The sequence below is a fragment of the Pimephales promelas genome, chromosome 3 (genome assembly GCF_988280905.1).
Source record: "Pimephales promelas chromosome 3, fPimPro1.hap1.1, whole genome shotgun sequence".
NCBI lineage: Eukaryota > Metazoa > Chordata > Actinopteri > Cypriniformes > Leuciscidae > Pimephales > Pimephales promelas.
Genome location: NC_142771.1, coordinates 26263183 through 26281396, shown reverse-complemented (window position 1 = coordinate 26281396; position 18214 = coordinate 26263183). Strand labels below are relative to the sequence as shown.

The 18214-nt window shown below is 37.5% G+C and overlaps 1 protein-coding gene across 4 annotated transcripts in view; it reads left to right on the top strand.

The window, feature by feature from the left end:
• The first annotated feature begins 430 nt into the window (after positions 1–430).
• The window catches only part of tnrc6c1 (trinucleotide repeat containing adaptor 6C1), a 56435-nt gene continuing 38651 nt past the window's right edge, over positions 431–18214 (top strand). For all 4 annotated transcript variants that reach the window (XM_089128617.1, XM_089128616.1, XM_089128615.1 and 1 more), the window contains exons 1-3: positions 431–1044; positions 9794–9896; positions 10418–10439. In XM_089128617.1, the coding sequence (XP_088984743.1) occupies positions 9834–9896; positions 10418–10439 (85 nt within the window). In that variant the 5' untranslated portion in view covers positions 431–1044; positions 9794–9833. The remainder of the gene's footprint in view (positions 1045–9793; positions 9897–10417; positions 10440–18214) is intronic.

Below are 18214 nucleotides of genomic sequence, written 5' to 3'. Positions count from 1 at the left end.
ATGCTAAATCCTGAAGTATTCCCTTCAGGATGAGATGATTGCCAAGTGATGTCTAGCTGCTAGTGGTTTGTTGAAATTGCGCCCCCTGCCGGTGGAACGATGTTTTTTTAAAAAAAAAACATATTTAATCTGTGGTAGGCTACGTTAAACCTTGTAACTAAAATGGATGCAAGAGCTCTCTAGAACAACTATGGTTTTATATGAGGTATGCTGTAAAAAATCCCGATTAATGATTTATCAAATGAGAGAAACATAAGGGATGGCTGGGTTAACGTGTTGTTGGGGGAGGGAGGAGGCAGTTTCTCTACCCTCGTTGTCATAGTAACAATAAAGGCGGAGCGATATTTTAACATAGGGGTTGGATTGTTTGTTAGTCGAAGTCACGTGACGTGCCGCTGAGGAATTGGGGGCACTTCCTGTTTTACTCTACTGAGACTCACTTGAGCCGCTGTTGTCAGTTTCAACAAAATGGCTGCTGGAGCGCCACAAACGAAAATCCAGTGAACGCTTCACGTCAGTGCAGTATCATTTTAAATGGATGCATTGGAATTTCCCTACCTTCTGAGCATCGGGACATTTACTCGTGTGGACTCGTTTACATACGCATTAACGAACTGAAGGCATGCTAAAATATTTCCCTTTACGCACTTTATACACACCCCCCAAAATACAAAAGCTCAAACTGCCAGTGTGCGCGCGTCTGTGTGGGTGCGCGCGTGTGTGTAGCTGCTCCTAAAATCGTCGTAATGTTAAAGCTGATCAACCTTAAGCTGTCTTTGCTGACGTGCAAAATGGTCTTTTCACTGTTTGCACTGGCATTTTTTTCCGCATCTGGATAATTTCCCCTGCATTTTTGAGAGGTGAATTCCTCAACTGGAAAGCCAGGCTCGCCATTGCAGATCACTGCAGGAGCGACTGTCCTGACTGCGACTGAATAATATCTGATCTGTGTCAGTACGGGTATCGACAACAGCCTCCTTCGCCATGCGGCTCATGCATCACATCTGAACAGCAGACCGCAGTTGCTCCGTCTGCAAAATAAAGGTAAGACGAGACATTTTTAAAACGGCTATAATATTTAGGTGGGCGGGGTGTGATATTTTTTGGTATACAGTGATATTGCGTCATTTGAGGAATTTCTTTTGCGCTGTTTTGTTTCTGACAGACAGACAGTGACATTGAGATGGACGCAGAATTAGCGAAATCACTAAAACCAGGCATACTGTGTTCAAACGCTCGCAGATAAGAGTATTTAACACCATGCACTCTCTTTTCTGTTTTGATGGTTATAAATAGATTTCGTGTGCAAATGTTTACTCCTCCGAACATCAACATTGGCCCATTCTCTAAACAAATGCGGGATAAGCCTCATTTCTCATCAGATTCCAGTCGTTTTTAGAAACATACGCGCGCGTAATGCCTTAATGTGATCAATTTTGTGATTTGCCCGTTATGTGTCCAGGATTTGCGGGTCTGTCACGTCATTTTTGATGATAAAACTAGCTAAGGCAACTCACTAGTTTTTATCTATTTATTTTTTACATTATATTGTTATGGAGAAACATACAGTTACTGGTACAGTTAACGTTACTTTCTTCAGTGACGTTAACCCTAGACGATGTACGATAGAGAAAGAACAGCTGTGGTGTTTATATTTTCATGGGGTTTGGATTAGAAATATCACGAAGAGGCTAACGCTACTATTATCTGTAACGTTAGATGTAACGTTATTCGGATTCCCGAAGTTCATTGAAGCTAAAGTGTTTGGGGTTTCTTTGTTTTTCCCAAGAGGTTTTATTCTCGAAATCATGTTTTCCAATTGAGAGTAAACTTGTGTAAATTACAAAAATTGGTGATAGGCTAGTTTCCGTCAAAATGTCAGTTATTGCGTTACTTTGAAATAAGTAAATAAATTCACAAGAAATATCGTAAGCTGCCAGATTGTATTCATTCATTATTTATTGTACTTTTTTTTAAAACAAGATTACTACCAAATTACCTTTGTTTTGTTTTGGTAGCGACTATTTAGACTGATTAGACTGGTTACCATGGTAAAAATTCGCAAGCGCAATGAATACTGTTTTTGGCTGTGCATATACATGACTGTTCCTGTGGTGGTGCAGTTGCTAATTTGGCAGGGAAGTTTCAGCTCCCCTCACAGGGTCAGGGTCCCCCTGTCAGAGCCAGACCTTTGAAAAGGGCTGTGTGTTCTCTAGGAGACAAAAAGAGGCCACTTAATGCTCAGATTACCATAAAGCTTGGGTCACATTGCCCCTCTCAGCTTGTTCTTATAAAGCCTTACCAGCATTACTGTGGCTTGGGATTTGCACCATGTGGCTTCATGTTTGGTCATTTGTCGCTGTTGGTTATTTAAGTGGAATCATTGTTGCTGAGTCTGGTGCATGATTCCCCTATGAAACTTAACTCCTCTTCTGTGGCATTTTGATCAAGGACATAGTAACCACAGATACATTGATTGCTTAATATTTCTATAATAAGGTCAATGTTGGAGTTAACTGTTTTTTGTGTAAAAACACCAAATCACGAATTGTTACAATAAAAATAGAATGAATTTATAACTAATATTAATTGTAAATGATTAAAATAAAATGTTTGATTCAACAACTTCTTTGTCTAACTTTTGTTGAAGTAAAATCATGGGTATTTTTATCCCTCCAAACAAATTACTGTGATGTTTATCTCTTTGCTTAGCCTATATCCTGCTAACAACTGTTATTTTCTGTTTTGTGTGTACGTGTGTTTTATTTTCTGGTATACACATTTAACATCTGTATTCAAATGTTTCTATTTTCTTCTACACTTGGTGATTTGGCACGTTTCTGTTTATCATCTGTATTCTAATCTAAAATAGACGCTCTCATCTGAGCTCCTCCTCACAGGACTGGTATCAGACTAGTAATGCTAGGTAAGGTTTCAGAGCGGAGTTATTATTAGCCTATGTCCCATTATTGTCTACAGTCCTTTCACTTTGAAACATATTTTTTAGTATTTTGCTATGTGCTGCTGTGCAGATCTTGGTGTCTTGATTGGTTATGACTTAAATGCCTTGTATTAACCTGTGGGTCATCTTTTTTTTATTTTATTTTTTTGGTCAGAAGACTAACCAACAGCTGTCATTCCTAAAGTTAGATTTATGCTGAGCTCTGAAGATTGTGATCGGATCTGTGTCCCACTGACCCTCATAGTACTTGTTCATCATAATGATTTTGATGTAGATATATTTCTTTCATAATATCTTAATTATGCAAGCCTCTAGAATTGAAATTAAAGGAGAACTCCGGCGCAAAATGGACCTTTGGTCTAATAAAACGTTGGTACCTAGTCGACCGTTCTCTGAGATTTGTTTTCATGATAATCGAATGTAAAGAGTTTTATCTCTAAAAACTGTTTAGCGTATACGCTAATATATGGGGGCATATAATAAGTAAAGAGAAATCACTAGTTAATACCACTAACAAGGTTCAAAATAGCCCCACACTAACACAGTAACATAATTAGGGTCCCTACATGCAAAACGAAGCATTGAGAACTTTGTAAGAGTACAGACCGTTAAATAAGAAGATACTTAATAAAGACAGTGCACTTCGTTTATGCAGGCAGCAGCCATCTTTGGAAAACAGTCTCGATAAGTCGAACCACGAACGACGTGCCAAGTGAGCTGAACTGTATGAAGTTCAGCGAACTTCTGAACTGTATTGAACGGCGTTCGTGGTTCGATTTGTCAAGGCTATTTTCCAAAATGGCTGCTCCCTGTATACACGAAGTGCACTGTCTTTATAAAATATCTTCTTATTAAACGATCTGTACACTTACAAAGTTCTCAATGCTTCATTTTGCATGCAGAGACCCTCGTTATGTTACTGTGTTAGTGTGGGGCTATTTTAAGCCTTGTAGGTGGTATCAACTAGCGATTTCTCTTTACTTATTATATGCCCCCATAAACTAGCGTACAAGCTAAACAGTTTTTAGAGATAAAACTCTTTACATTCGATGATTATCATGAAAACAAATCTCAGAACTATCGACTAGGAACCAATGTGTAATTAGACCAAAGGTTCATTTTGCGCCGGAGTTCTCCTATAAAGTCTCTTGAGACTTTATCTATGTTATGAATGGCTGACATAATTTGTTTTGTATGCGTTGTGTTTTCTCCATTCACACGGGTCTGATGTGAGGAGGATGAGTTTTTTTAATCTTCAGGATGTGTTTTTGGTGTGTCATGAGCTTTATATTCTTTTGTTGATTGGTTGAAAACCGCAGGCCAAAGGGCAGCTCAGATGAGTCTTTCAAGGGCAAATTTGCCACTCTGAGACACTGAATGAGTTATCTGAATTCATTAACCTTTTGAAAGGCATTTTTTATTTGTAGAATGCCACATTTCGCCTGCTTGGTTGACTGCAAAATGTGCAGCCTTCAGTTACAGTAAAGGTGTTTAGTCCTTCCTGTTCATCTAGCCTATTAGGATGTCTTAATAATATCGTACATTTTAACACATAGGGCTGAGAAATGTAGTCTATAACTCTGTACACTGCTCTAGACCATTTGTGAGGTGCTGAAAGTAACAGTTATTTGAAAGTTGATCTGAAATTCATGTTTCATGGTATTCCGAATATTTGTGCCTTTTTCTGGCCAAGAGCCGCCCACTTAGACAGGAAGAGACTCTCTGACCGACATAAAAGCGAGCCACAGTTTGTGGTCTTTAGGGTTGAGTAAATCTGAAATGGATAGATACCACAATAATAGACTTGCTTAGATAAATCGTATCTAGAATAAGCCGTGATGACAGTCTCCGTGAACTGTTGAAATGTGTTTTGACTTCACGATCAGTGTTTTTTTTTCCCCAATAGTAATTAATATTGAATATTTCACAGGCAGAAAACAAAGCTATATAGTTTTTTATATTTGTTTTTGAAAGAAGTATATTATGCTCACCAAGGCTGGATTTATAATCAAAAAGTAATATGTTGATATATTTAAAAATGTAATTCATTCCTGTGAAGTCAAAGCTAAATTTTCAGCTTTATTACTCCAGTTTTCAGTCAAATGATCATCCAGAAATCATTAATTGCCAAAATTAAATGTAGCTGATTTGGTGGTCAAGAAATATTTATTATTATTATTATTTATTAATGTTAAAAAAACTGCTTGATTAGTTTTATTTAAACCATGATACATTTTTTCAGGATTTCTTCAATGAAACTCAAAAGAACAGCATTTATTTGAAATGATATAATTGTTTTTGTAATAATGTACAAATCTTTACTGTTCACCCTTTGATCAACAATAATGCATTCTTGATGAATATTAATATCTTTAAAAAAAATTACATGACCAGCGATATGTTGCTGGCAAACTTCTGACCACACTGCTGAGAGCGACGGTTGGATTAATATGTAAATTTATAAAACGGTTAGTTCCAATCCTTGATTCTGATTGGTCAATAGCTGTGCTTTATTCATGATAAAACATAGCTACGACCGCTTTACCCAACGGTTCTATTTATCTCTGCGCAACACTGCAGTTCCTATGTTGTTTTTATTTGAACTTTCATGCATATTACACATTGGAAGGTTGTTTGCTGTTCATGGTCAGGGACTATTTTTTTTTCTAGCGGAAGGAAGGCTTTTAGTGATTTTACTTCATGAAAGTTGCACTAATACATTTTTTTTTTACTTTAATATTTGTATTGTGTTGTAACCGTTTTAAAAAAACAATAAGGTACGAGAGGCTGTGCTGTATCGTGAATAAGAAACCTAAATGGCTGAAGGGGTTGCAGGCACTTCGCGTCGTGCCTAACAACGCCCTTCAGCCTTTACTTATTCACGATACAGCACAGCCTCTCGTACCTTATTGCTTACATGTGCTGTGCGCATTCCTCTAGGTTACAAAATAAACGCATAACAAAACAGCAAGCATTTTTTTAATAAAGTATAAGAAAAGCATCTTTGATATATCAATGTGGATATATTTGCACAAGCTCTGCAATTCTGCACTCTAGTAAAGTCAGAAAAATTTACATTGCTTTATCAGATGCTTTTCTTATGCTTTATTAAAAACAATGCTTGCTGTTTTGTTAGTGTTTATTTTGTAACCGAGAGGAATGCGCACAGCACATGTAAGCATGCAATAAGGTACAAGAGGTTGTGCTGTATCGTTGAGCGATACGGTAACGGCTGAAGTGCATTGTGCGCACAGCACATATTTACATATTCATCTAACCGTCGCTCTCAGTAGTGTGGGTGGCGTCAGATAACAGTATACGATAGTATATCGCTGGATATGTATTTTGAACTTTGTTTTACCCCTAAACGAAGAATGAAAAAGAACTATACGCCATGAATATGTTGGGGCTATAGTTCGCTTTTTGAGATATTTTGAAGAAAGTTCAAACATTTGACCCCATTGACTTTCATTGAATAGACAAGAAAAAAAAACACACACACACTCACACAGACATGAGGGTGAGTAAATAATGACAATTACAATTTTTGAGGGAACTATCCCTTCAAGGTTTCATAGGTCCAGTGTAATTAGCTGTCAACTAAAACTGCGTTTTGGCCATTCATTTACACGATCAATGCGTTTTGGGGGACTAAAAACGCAAACTTTTGAAAATGGGTTTCATGGTACAACCTTTTGAAAACTGTAACATAATTATGTTCTAGTAAACTACAAAAACACACATTTTTGAAAACGGTGATGTTATGTGCTACGTAGTATGTTTTCAGATAGACGCGTAGTGTTTCTTTACTAAGTGATGTTGTCAACTACTGGCCTGGCAGCAAAATTCAGCGTTTTTAATAGTTTTCACAGATCCATGTGAACGCAGATTGTTTTGACAATGGTGTCGGCTGTATCTATGCGAAAATTGCAAAGGAAAAACGTTTTCATTTTTAGCATTGTTGTCATGTAAACATACCCTGAAGCTCCCGGAAAACTGAAATAATGAAGAATGAAAAGCAATAGCTGTGTACAGGGTTTGTACTACTAATCTCACTAAAATTAGTTTGACAACTTTTTTTCCCCCCTTGATGCATCACTAATAACCTCAGATCTGATCACTCTCAATTTAGTCCCCGTTACATGAGTTTCCTCTTATGTTAAGTCCATTAGTGTGCCGAACTGGTGGATGTTTTGCATTTTATTGAGACAAATGTGCAGTTGCTGAAAGACCTACGTGATTTGAGTATAATGACAGGGGTCTTTATGGAAGGCATTTGTGTGATCTATTAGGGCAATAAATTGTCAGCAGAGCTTGTGAAAGTACTTTCATTAGTGACTTTGGAGGAAGATGAAAGTCGTCAGACTGCTATGACTGTGAGTCAATCCACCAAAAAGATATTTTTAGCATCTGTTTGCCCGCCAGGAACTGAACCTATGAAAAATCACCTTTCGCTGTTCTTTATTGGCATTCAGGCTGGTGGGAAGTTTTCTTCTGCTGAATTAAAAAGGTGCCTATGGTCTGGAATTCATAAAACGGGATTTCACTCCACACTTTCACCACTGTCTGTATACTTGCCTGTGGAAATAAAATCAGACTCTAAAGGTTCTTTCACCCTGTCTTTTGTCTGTTATTTGTTGAGTGCGTCTGGGTGACTAAAGGAGTTTTTTCGTGTTATCCAGGGGTTTACTGGCATGTCAGGTCTGGTCTTCTCAAATGGCTCGAAAGTTATGGGTTTCTAATGCGTGATTGTGTCTGATGGAAAGGCTGCAGATCTCCTCTTCTGTAGGCTGCTGTTGCTAGCCAGCAGGTTCCCGAGGGCTCTCAGCTCTCTTGTTTGTCTTGCAGCGCTGACATTTTTTGGCTCTCTGCCCAGAGAGCGTCTAGCTATTCCTCCCCCCGCCCCCACCACCTCATCTCCACCGTCTCTTCAACATGCTCATTTCCCCTCCTTCCTCCACCTACCGCTTTTTCCTACAGTACTTCATACTGACTTTGACTTGGACTGTATCATAAATACAGAGGGGACCAGCAATGTATAGGCAGTTATGTAGTGGGATGTGTATTTATCTCATTCATTCTCCTCATGATCTCACACACAGGTAAAGCTATAAGGTCATTATGGACTAAGACATTTAAACTGATATATATATATATAGACCAATCGCTATAGACCAACCAATAACTAAATGGTATCAAATTCAATTACATTAAAAAAAATAAATCTCAAAAACTGATGTTTTTAAATGCTACTACAAGTGAATTTATGCATCACACAGATATAATGTGCAGTATGAAAAATGTAGTTTTCCAATTTTAAAAATATGTGTTATTAAACAATTAGTCTTTTTATAAAGCAATTAAATAATTTATTTATAAATTTTTGTTAGGCTATTTGCACGGTGACAAGATAAGATATTCGTCAGTGACGCTCAGGATCTGTTGCACTTATTTTAATCTTTAACGTTAGATCTTTACAACTTTCCCTTTATTTATACAAAACGAATGCTTGAATCCTCCGCAATTGTCTAGTCAGTCATCTTTCCCTACTCTCATCACAAGTGAAAGCTGACTCAGATGGAAGACACTTTCAGTTTAACTGTAGTGTCCATTGTCCAACCAATCTAAATGATTTTTATTTCCATTAAAAAAGCAAAATGGTATTCATGTACGGCCAAACACGGTTTAACACCCCTAACACTAAGTCCCACAGCAACATGACTCTGATCATGTGACACTGAAGACTGGAGTAATGATGCTGATAATTCACCTCTGCCGTCACAGGAATAAACGGCGTTTTAAAATATATTCAAATACAATCCTGTTACCTATATTAAATTCTAATATGTCACTCTTTTACTGTATTTTGGTCAAATAAAGGCTGCCTAGTTAAACATAAGAGACTTCCATCTTAGAATATTGTGATGTTTTTTGAACAATAGTGGATGAGTTGATATATGACCACCACCGGTATGGAGCAAAACATACCCTGCATCTCTCGTTTCAAATATTTATTTAGTAATTATTAGAGAAGGAGAGCCATTCAAAGGCTTCATTCTTGTTTTGGTGCATCTGGTTCATGTCACATTTGTTTATCTCTGATTCATCCACTCAGGCAGATTTTACTGAAAACAGGTGGTATAACACAGAAAGTTCGAAGTCAATGGTTTTATTCCTAAAAGAAATGTTCCTCCAAATCCGAAGCACTTCGTTTTTCTTGTGAACATTCTTCTTCTATTGTTAACATAAGCGCAAACGTTCAGACCAGCTCTAATTCCTTTGAGCTTTCATTTATTTTTGGAAATCTAATTTAAATCAGTGATTTCTTTCTGCTTTATTTTGTCTTCAGGCAGGTTGTTCTGTATCTAATGAATGTACTGTTTGGCGTTGTACTGATCATGTCTTTTGTTTAAGTGTTTTATCTTTGGAGTCTCAGACTAATTATTGGTTGTAAACCAGACTTTGTTGTAATCTAAAAAGCCACACTAAGTTTATTACATTTGTAGATTCACTTTCTTCATTAATAGACATGGAATATTTTGTTTGTTCTTTCTTTTTCTTTTTTAAATCAACTACTGTATGAAGTAAAAAAGAAAAAAAATAATGCATACTTAGATTTTTTTTTACATCATATTCCAATTACTACAGCCCTTGGTTTTGTGGGTAGTGATATTATAGCAATAAATTAGAAAAATATCATATTTGCTATAAATGTTATCTTAAAATTATCTATTAGAAACTAATTTAATATGTTTTGGAGTTACTCGTCAATTGTCTCCATTTGTTTTAAAGATTAGGACCAAAATAACTCACAACTGATCCTTTTCACAGCCTTGGGACAAAACACGTCACACAAAAGGAGAACCATTTGATGGAAGAAAAGAAAAAGAAAAAGCAAGAGGAAAAGAAAAAGAAGGAAGCTGCTCAGAAAAAGGTGAGGGCTTCTTTCGTATGACCTACAAGCTTTCACCTAGAATCTTTTGCTTGCGTCCTCTTTATGAAAGCTGCTTAGCGGACACCTTAATGGGTCTGTCATAAGCTTCTGAGACATCTTTACCAACGTAAAGCACAGGTACCAAACTGAAGACCTAGAGCTCACAACAACCTGTTTAATGTCTGCCTGTGAAACTCTATTCAAACACAGATAGATATTATGGTGCTCACTTCTTAGACATCATGCAGTTACAAAGTATGTGTACATTTACCAATGTGTCATTCACATCCTGCTGCTCTTTGGATTGATTTAGCACATCCAGCTTGATCTCTATTTAGCATAATACTGAAGCAGATATCCATTATAATCCATCTGACATGTTCCAAGATTTATGGTCCACTATTCATTTGTACTATTAGTGTTTTTTGTTCCAGGAGTAACATGTTTTTTGTTATAAAGCTTTTGTGCATTAGACCTGTGAAAGTGTCCATCTCTCATCTACCTTTGTTCTTTCTTCACAGGCTGCTGAACAGAAAACCAAAGGTCAGTTATGATTCTCTTTGCAGTGCTGCACTAAAGCATTAAGTTAAAAGTGTTTCCTTTTTAAGGATCTTCTTCATTCAGATATGTTCATACCACATGCATCTTGTTGAAAACCTACGTTGCATGTGCTGCAGATATTTTTTGTGCTATTGTCAGAATTAACACAAACATAATATCATTCGCTATAAGGGTAGTTTCGTGTGAGACTGCAGTCCATTTGATCAGAATCTGCACAGTTATTTATGTGGGTGAACTGAATGACTGGCACAAGACAGCACAGCAGTTGGTAGAGACAAATCAACCACGACTGGTGACTGCTGAGAGATTCAGACGTTTGCACTTTAAACATTTCAAATTTGAATGTTAGTAAATCAGGATTGTTTTCCTTATTGTAATATCTAATGAATTATTCACTAACACATAGGCTGAGCATAAAATATTTTACATAGTGATGCACCGATGTGAAAATTGTGGCCGATACCGATAACCGATATTAATATTGCTGTTATGGCCGATACCGATATTTACCGATGTCGATATCTCTGCCAGGCCGCACAATATTGGTAAAAATGACATTTTATGTTTATATTTTATTTTTCTGCAATATATATATATATATTGCGATATAAATAAAATTCCACCCGATGACTCGAATAGCTCTATTTGGAAAGAATGCATCATTGTAGAATGAATGGGGTGGTTTTGTCATGAAGTAAATCGCATAGAAACTTATATTAATAGAATGTCAACTAATTTCATTAACTAGACTTTAATAAATGGAACCGTTACCTTATTGTGAAGTGTTTTCCAATTTATGTCTCTTGAGTTCAGTGTTGGACAGATCAGTTGTTTTAACCGTTTATTAAAGTGAATCGGTTCAAATGAGTCATAAGTTTGCGAATCGGACTTGTCATTAACGGACAACGGCACACGTTGTGCGATTTATCCAGGCAGTTTTGGACATCGCACAAGATTTGTCTCAAAACAGAAAACATTTCATCACTAGATTGTTTAACTAACTTGTTTATTGAAACTGTGGTTAATGTCATCTGAATGTGTGGAAAGCTTTTTAAGGCTGTGTTAATTTAGCACAATTCACAACCAGTGGTAGTTCAGAAAAAAACAAAAAAAACAAAAACCTTTTACCATTGTGTATTCTCAAAGATATTCAGTCAACTCAATTCATTAATATGTGCGAGCGAGGGAGAGTAAGCAAAACGGTGAGAGTGCGCGTGCGCGACCGGGGCTTTAACTCTCTCTGCTCCTTCTCTCAGTTAAACAAGCGCAGCAGTCAGTCATCTACATCAGTCATTCCCAAAGTCGGGGTCCCGACCCACACGTGGGTCGCGGGAGATTTTGTCTGGGTCGCCAAGTCGAGCACTATTTTTCAGTGTGTTGTAGGCTACTCTCTAGATATGGGCTATTCAATTGGCGGCCCGCGGGCCAAGTGCGGCCCGCCAATCATCTCCATACGGCCGAGGGCACCCCAACCTCCCTCTCCTCCTATTTTCTGGTGGTGCCGCGCGGCTAAATTTGGTTAGATATGCGCGTGGACGCAGTGGCGCATGCAGCTGGATGACTATACGCACGCACTGTGTGTGTACCATGAGCACTCCGACTGACCTGAGAGAAAAGTTTACAGTCCGAATATTTCAGCAGTTTTTATGTGTGTCCCGTATTTCTGTCGACTGAACCAGCGATAATAATCATTCGTTGGTTTGATTATTTCCTTTCCATGAATTGGCCATTGGCCAAACGCGCGTGCATAACGGTCTGAAACGATTCGGATTTTTTTCACCTGAAGCGGTTTCTCGGTAAGTAACAACAAATAGAGAACAAAATAGCGCTGGTTTCAGTCGTTTCACTAGTTTACTTTGAACTAGGCAGCACGGCCCAGTGGATAACGGAACGCAAAGCTTAAAGGAGTTGCGTTTACTCCCGGTCCCGGACACTATTATTAAACAACGTTGCGCGACATCCTTTAAGAAGCGTCGGACACGTACTCCTCTCTCTTACAAACTACAAATCACTCAATGATTTTAACTAGTTTTAAATCGGATGAAACAGTCTTAACATTCCCAACACTACTGATGAGAAAAATAGAAGAAACATGAATAAAGTTAGAAGACTAAATGCCCTAATCACCCCCCTTACAAACATTTACCATGTTTACCAGCCTGAATGTAATAATTTACCATGGTTTGGGCATAAATGTGGAATATTTATATTGAATGCTATGTTATAGTCATTTATATTGCCTTAGATTTATTAGGGGGGTAGAGGAATATGTATTTAATCGTGTGTGTAGTTTTTTTTTTTTTTTGTGCCTGTTTAGGCATTTTTATGCAGTGGTAGTGAGCCATGCATGGTTACAAAGTCTCAGTGTCAGAATATTTTAATTTAAGCCTATAATAATTATTATAGTAAATTATGTACACTGTAACTATGAGAATATGAAAACAATGAGATGCCCTGTCAACTTTTCCTTTCTCATTTCACCTCTGCATATTGTCAACAACAGGTTAAACAAAAAAAATGCTTTGTCAAATATCTGTATCTCTTTTAAATAGTTAACTGGAAGCTTAAAAAATGACCTTAAAAAATGGTCATACATATTTTGTTAATGCATAAATTCTCTTCGTGATATATGAACTATATGGGCCTAATGTTTTTTGGGTCACAAGGATTTATCGACTTTAAAATGTGGGTCGCCAGAAAAAAAGTTTGGGAAACACTGATCTACATCACTCACCGGTCAAATACGGCTTTGGCGGGTCAAAAATGCCCCTTAGTAAGGCTGACAGAAAACAGCATGCAAGTTCCGTGCAAGTTGTTTGATTGAATTCTATGATGGAAATGCCATTTAAAGTTTTTTTAAATCATGTGAAAATCACAATTTAAAATGGCTGACTTTATCTTGCTTAGACTAATTTCATAGTTAACATTAGTTCTAAATACACAATTTTTATACTGTTTTACCTTTTAAAACTTTATATTATTAATTTTAATATTTATGTACATGACAACACTGACTGTTGTAGTTTGTGTAAAGATAATAATTAAATAGTTTTTACATAGAAAATATTAAAGTCTTTACTGTTTATTTTGTTCATTTTGTGGCGTAGCATTGTAGATTATCAAATCATGAATTTTCATATTTTTAGATCAAATCTTGTTTTAAATCTGTGTCTGGGACCAGTATAAAGCAATAGAAAATGTGCATAAATGATGGTCGCAAAGTAGCCAAATAAATGGAGATATGGAGAAAAGCCTAACAATTCTACAAAAAGTACTTTTAGTTGAAGAAACACCCATTCATTTAAAGGAATCTGTTTCTATGTTATTCTGGTTGTTAGTAGGTCCCGGTTAAATCCGTGTTAAGCAGCAGATCTTAGATTGACAGGAGAAGAGAGACAGTGGGAGCAGGAGAGGAGGATATGTGCTGACATGTTTGGTTCTGGTCTCCTCACCCTAGGCCAGGTCACGCTGCCTTCATTGAGAGGGGTGAGGTAAATTTTAGACCGCAGAAAGGGCTTTTTCAGGGTTGTCACGGGGCAGATGGGAGAGGGGCTAATGTCATGTAAGGGATAGACGGTCATAAATCTCATTAGAGCATCTGCTAATGCTGGAACTCTCAAACATCAGACTTAAAGCAGGAGGGAATGCTGGTTTAGTGCACACAAGAAACTTCTGTTAAAAATATATATATTCTGGAGATTTGAGTTGCAACGCTATTTGTTCTCCACTTTCATCCCCTGAATTTCTGTATCACTGCATGAGTCAGTGTTTAGAATCTCTTGTTTCTTTAATCGGAGTACACTAGGGGCATTCATGGAGCTTTACTAATTAGATCTAATCTGATTTTGCTTTGTTTCACATCTTTCTTTATCCCCTCTTGGGCCATGGTACCTAAGGACACGCATTATCTGCAGCTGATAATGTCTGTTCCTTCCGCCTGTTAGATATTCTTGAATTTGGCTGACCTGTTTCTGGGTGGCTTGACGTGTGTGTTAGATTTCTTCTGTGTAAACTAAAGTAAGATGGACCAAAGTGCTTGTTTGTGGAAAAAAGGTTGTCGAAGGTGATAGTTTATTTTAACCCTCTTGAAATATTTTGACATTTTCTTGCCTAAGCCTTCTAAATGCTTTACCCAAGATACTGTCTGTGTGACTGATGTTTTATAGTCTGACAAAAGTGATACAAACAAAGTAGATCAAGGGATGTTTTTAGACCAACCCAACATATTTGCCCTGTAATTTGGGATTTGTTGATTAAGTTATTTTTATGGTAAGGATCTGCACAATTTAGTGAGTTGTCCAACAACTAGTTGGTCTTAAAGGGATTTTTCACCCAGAAATGAAGTTTGTCATCATTTAGCCACTTATGTTGTTCTAAATACTGTATGACAAATATTTATCTGTGGAACTTAAAGCTGCAGTCTGTAGCTTTTTTGGGGTTAAAAATTATTCAAAATACATATTTGAGAAAATACATAACCAGCCAGTGTTCAACTCTATCTGCTTGCCGTAGCTCGATTCAAAGCGATAAGCTTGTCATACTGTTTTTAATTCCAGTGTTACTGGTGGATTTCCGCGGGAGATTCGAGCATGTCTTTGTGTCATTACGTCACATCTGTACACATAAAGAAGGAGTCTCGGCTAGTAAAAGCTGTATTGCGAGTGAGGATGTTGGTTTAGGAGATTTATAGTCTTTTCTCACAGCACTTGATTTAATTAAACTTTTTAATTAAACAATTTGATAGTAAGTATAATGTGCATGGTTTTATGTTATATGATAAGTAATTTTTAGATTTAATTAGCGCGATTTACTGCAATGTCAGCACCAGAACAAAAGTAGTATCCACACTGGCGTGGTGACTGACAGCCTCACAGTCTCCTCAAACATTGTGTTCATCCCTGCTGTGTTGTGTCGAGGGTGATGAAGTACAACTCACATAAAGTCGATAATTCGGCGAATGACTGCAATTGCAGATTTTGAACAGAGATGGCAACAAAGGGGAAAAAACGTCAGACTGCAGCTTTAAAAGAAGTTTTTTATTTAAAATGTCTTGGTGTTTTTTCTTTCCATACAATGGAAGTCAGTGGTCAACATTCTTCAACAATATTTTCACTTATGTTTCACAAAAGAAAGTACGTTATACAGGTTTGTAACGACATGAGAGTGAGTGAATGATGACAGAATTTTATTTTTTGGGGAGTGTACTGTCACTTTAAGGAAGCCATTTAAAACTAGGCTGTTTAATGGTATGTCCATCAAATGCCAGATGTGTTTTTAGCAATGTCTAGATGCTAATCGCAGTTGTTCAGTGTGGTAACTGACAGGTATTCATCCAACAAAATGACTAAATTATGTAACCTTTAGTGCACAACATTGTGTGTCATTATAAAAACAGAGACCTACGCATAAATAACAGCAAGCGATTTGAAGACTGACAATTATTGTCTTGAGTTTTGAAGTTTGATGGCTCGACATAACTTCTGTTATTCTTTCAGCATGCTAAAATGCTCTCTGAGAAGTGATCTCTGTGTCCCCTTTAAAGCCATGTCACTATAAATATTAAAGCTAAATAAAAAGAAAAAAAGAGTTGACCCCACTTATCGCCTATTATTTGATCACTCTGACCACAAAAATTCACTTAAAATGAATTGAGCTTGCTGTACCTTGCCCTAGTAACAAGTATTTTGAATATGTTCCTATGCCAACAATATGTTCTGGGAATTCTGAAAGGGCATATTAAATTCTAGCCTGGCTGCGCCCGCCTACGCACTTCCGCTCAATTTCATTTTCCTTCAGTACTGCGTCTGGGACCGCTCCATATCCTTAGGTTTCCAGAAATCAATTTTTTGTAGGACCAATCAGCGAATAGAGGGAGTGGCTGAGAACGATGACGTTGATGTAGTGCGTCAGTTTGAGTGCAGTAATGGCAGCGGAGAAAGACGTGAGAAAAGCTATTCGGTCCGTTGTTGGAAAAGAAACTGCCGAATATACAGAATTTAAAGCCGGATTGTTGTCGTCTCACCTCTTGTTGCACAACGGAGGACCAAGTGAAGGAGGCAGAAAGGTTGGAAGTTTGTGCTGGGCAGCTCGTGCACAATGACCGTGACATTTTGGACTTTAGCCTGGTGTTCGCGGTGTTCGGAAGCCCCGAGTCCTGGCTGCTAAACTATTGTTGAAGATCCGCTCAGGAGTCATGTCAGTCGCTCAGATTCCCAACAGTAAATTTACTGATTCTTGTGATGAACATTTGAGCCCCTTTGTGTACTCGTGCAGGAGGTTGGTGTGTCAGTTTTACATGTTGTAAATCATACAAATTGGTTGTGATTAAAAAAAATAATAATAATTGTCATAAATAAAAATTTGAAAACCCATACTTTGGAGACTATATTTGATTTTCAGTTTTAGATGTCAATGGTTAATTTGTTTGAATAAAAAAAAACAACTAAATGCCATATAAAAATGTACAAACACATACTTTGAAGACCATAATTAAGGTAATTAAGAAACAAAAATACGTAATATGAAAAATTGTTGTTTATTACACATCTGCAGATAGAGACAGACTGATCATTCACTGTAGCTGCTACAGCATTTGAGGCAGATCAGAAACGACCACAGCGGCGTATTTGTAATGATTAGACACAGCTTCGACCATTGACTGAATAATCACTGTCCTTCATGTCAAATATACATTTCGAATTAATAATTGTTCCTAGATTAACAAAACCTGCAGCTCTCGTTGACTGAAATCCTATTGTAAATTTAATCCTCTGATCATTCGGAGTTCGGACTTGTTGTTTCTTTTACTGTCTATGGTTGTTTCGGCGCATGACATACGTCACTCACGACCACACATTAGCGATTGGCTATGGCAGATCGTGAGTGACTCTGGGCAGATCCAATAGATTTGAACTTTAATAGTGAACCCGCCTACAAGGAAGGAAACGTTTCTCAATTGAGGGAGGCCAGACTCTCTGTACAAATGAAATGTATGTACGAGAGTCTGGTAGAACCAGGCTAATTAAATTCAGCATAATGCCACCTAAAGATTATTTGCATCATTAGAGAAAGGTGAAGGTGATCTCTGAGACATGAATCTTTAAAGTGCTTCTTGGAGGAAGCAGCGCTGTGCTCTGCTACTGAGTGAGCAGTGATGACTTCAAGACCATATTTCTCTTTTCAAGAGAGGCCCAGGAGGGGCCTATACACGCATGCACACAACCTGGAGAGATTCACAGGGAAGTACTTTTGCCAAACCGACAGAGTGGATTTTTTTGTGGAATGAGGAAAGAGGGGGAAAAAGAAGTACAGGAAATAAGTTGGAAAACGCTGTAGGTGTCTGTGTTAGTGGAGGAAGGGAGCAGTGGAACTGTGTGAAAGAAAGTGTGAGAACCTGCTTAAGTTTCCTGTCAGCTCAAGTCTTTGGTTTTGGCCGCAGAGAAGCTCAAAGGCCTCTGAAGATTTTTAGACAACTGAAAAAACAACCATCCCCCTTTTCTCCCTCAAAATCTCCTTCTTTCACTTTCTAACTCATTCTCTTAAACTTAATTTCCATACGCGCACACATAGACACATACCTCAAGGATGACTCAGATTTGCTGTTGATTGTTAATTCCTGTTGTTTCTGCTTTTGTTTCACTTCAGGCACCTTTTACCCCTTCAGCCACAGCAACTTTCTGTTTTGCTCACCTATCATATACTTTTGGTCCAGTTGCCCTTAAGATAGTTTAAACCCCTTTGACCCAGTTAACTTTGTA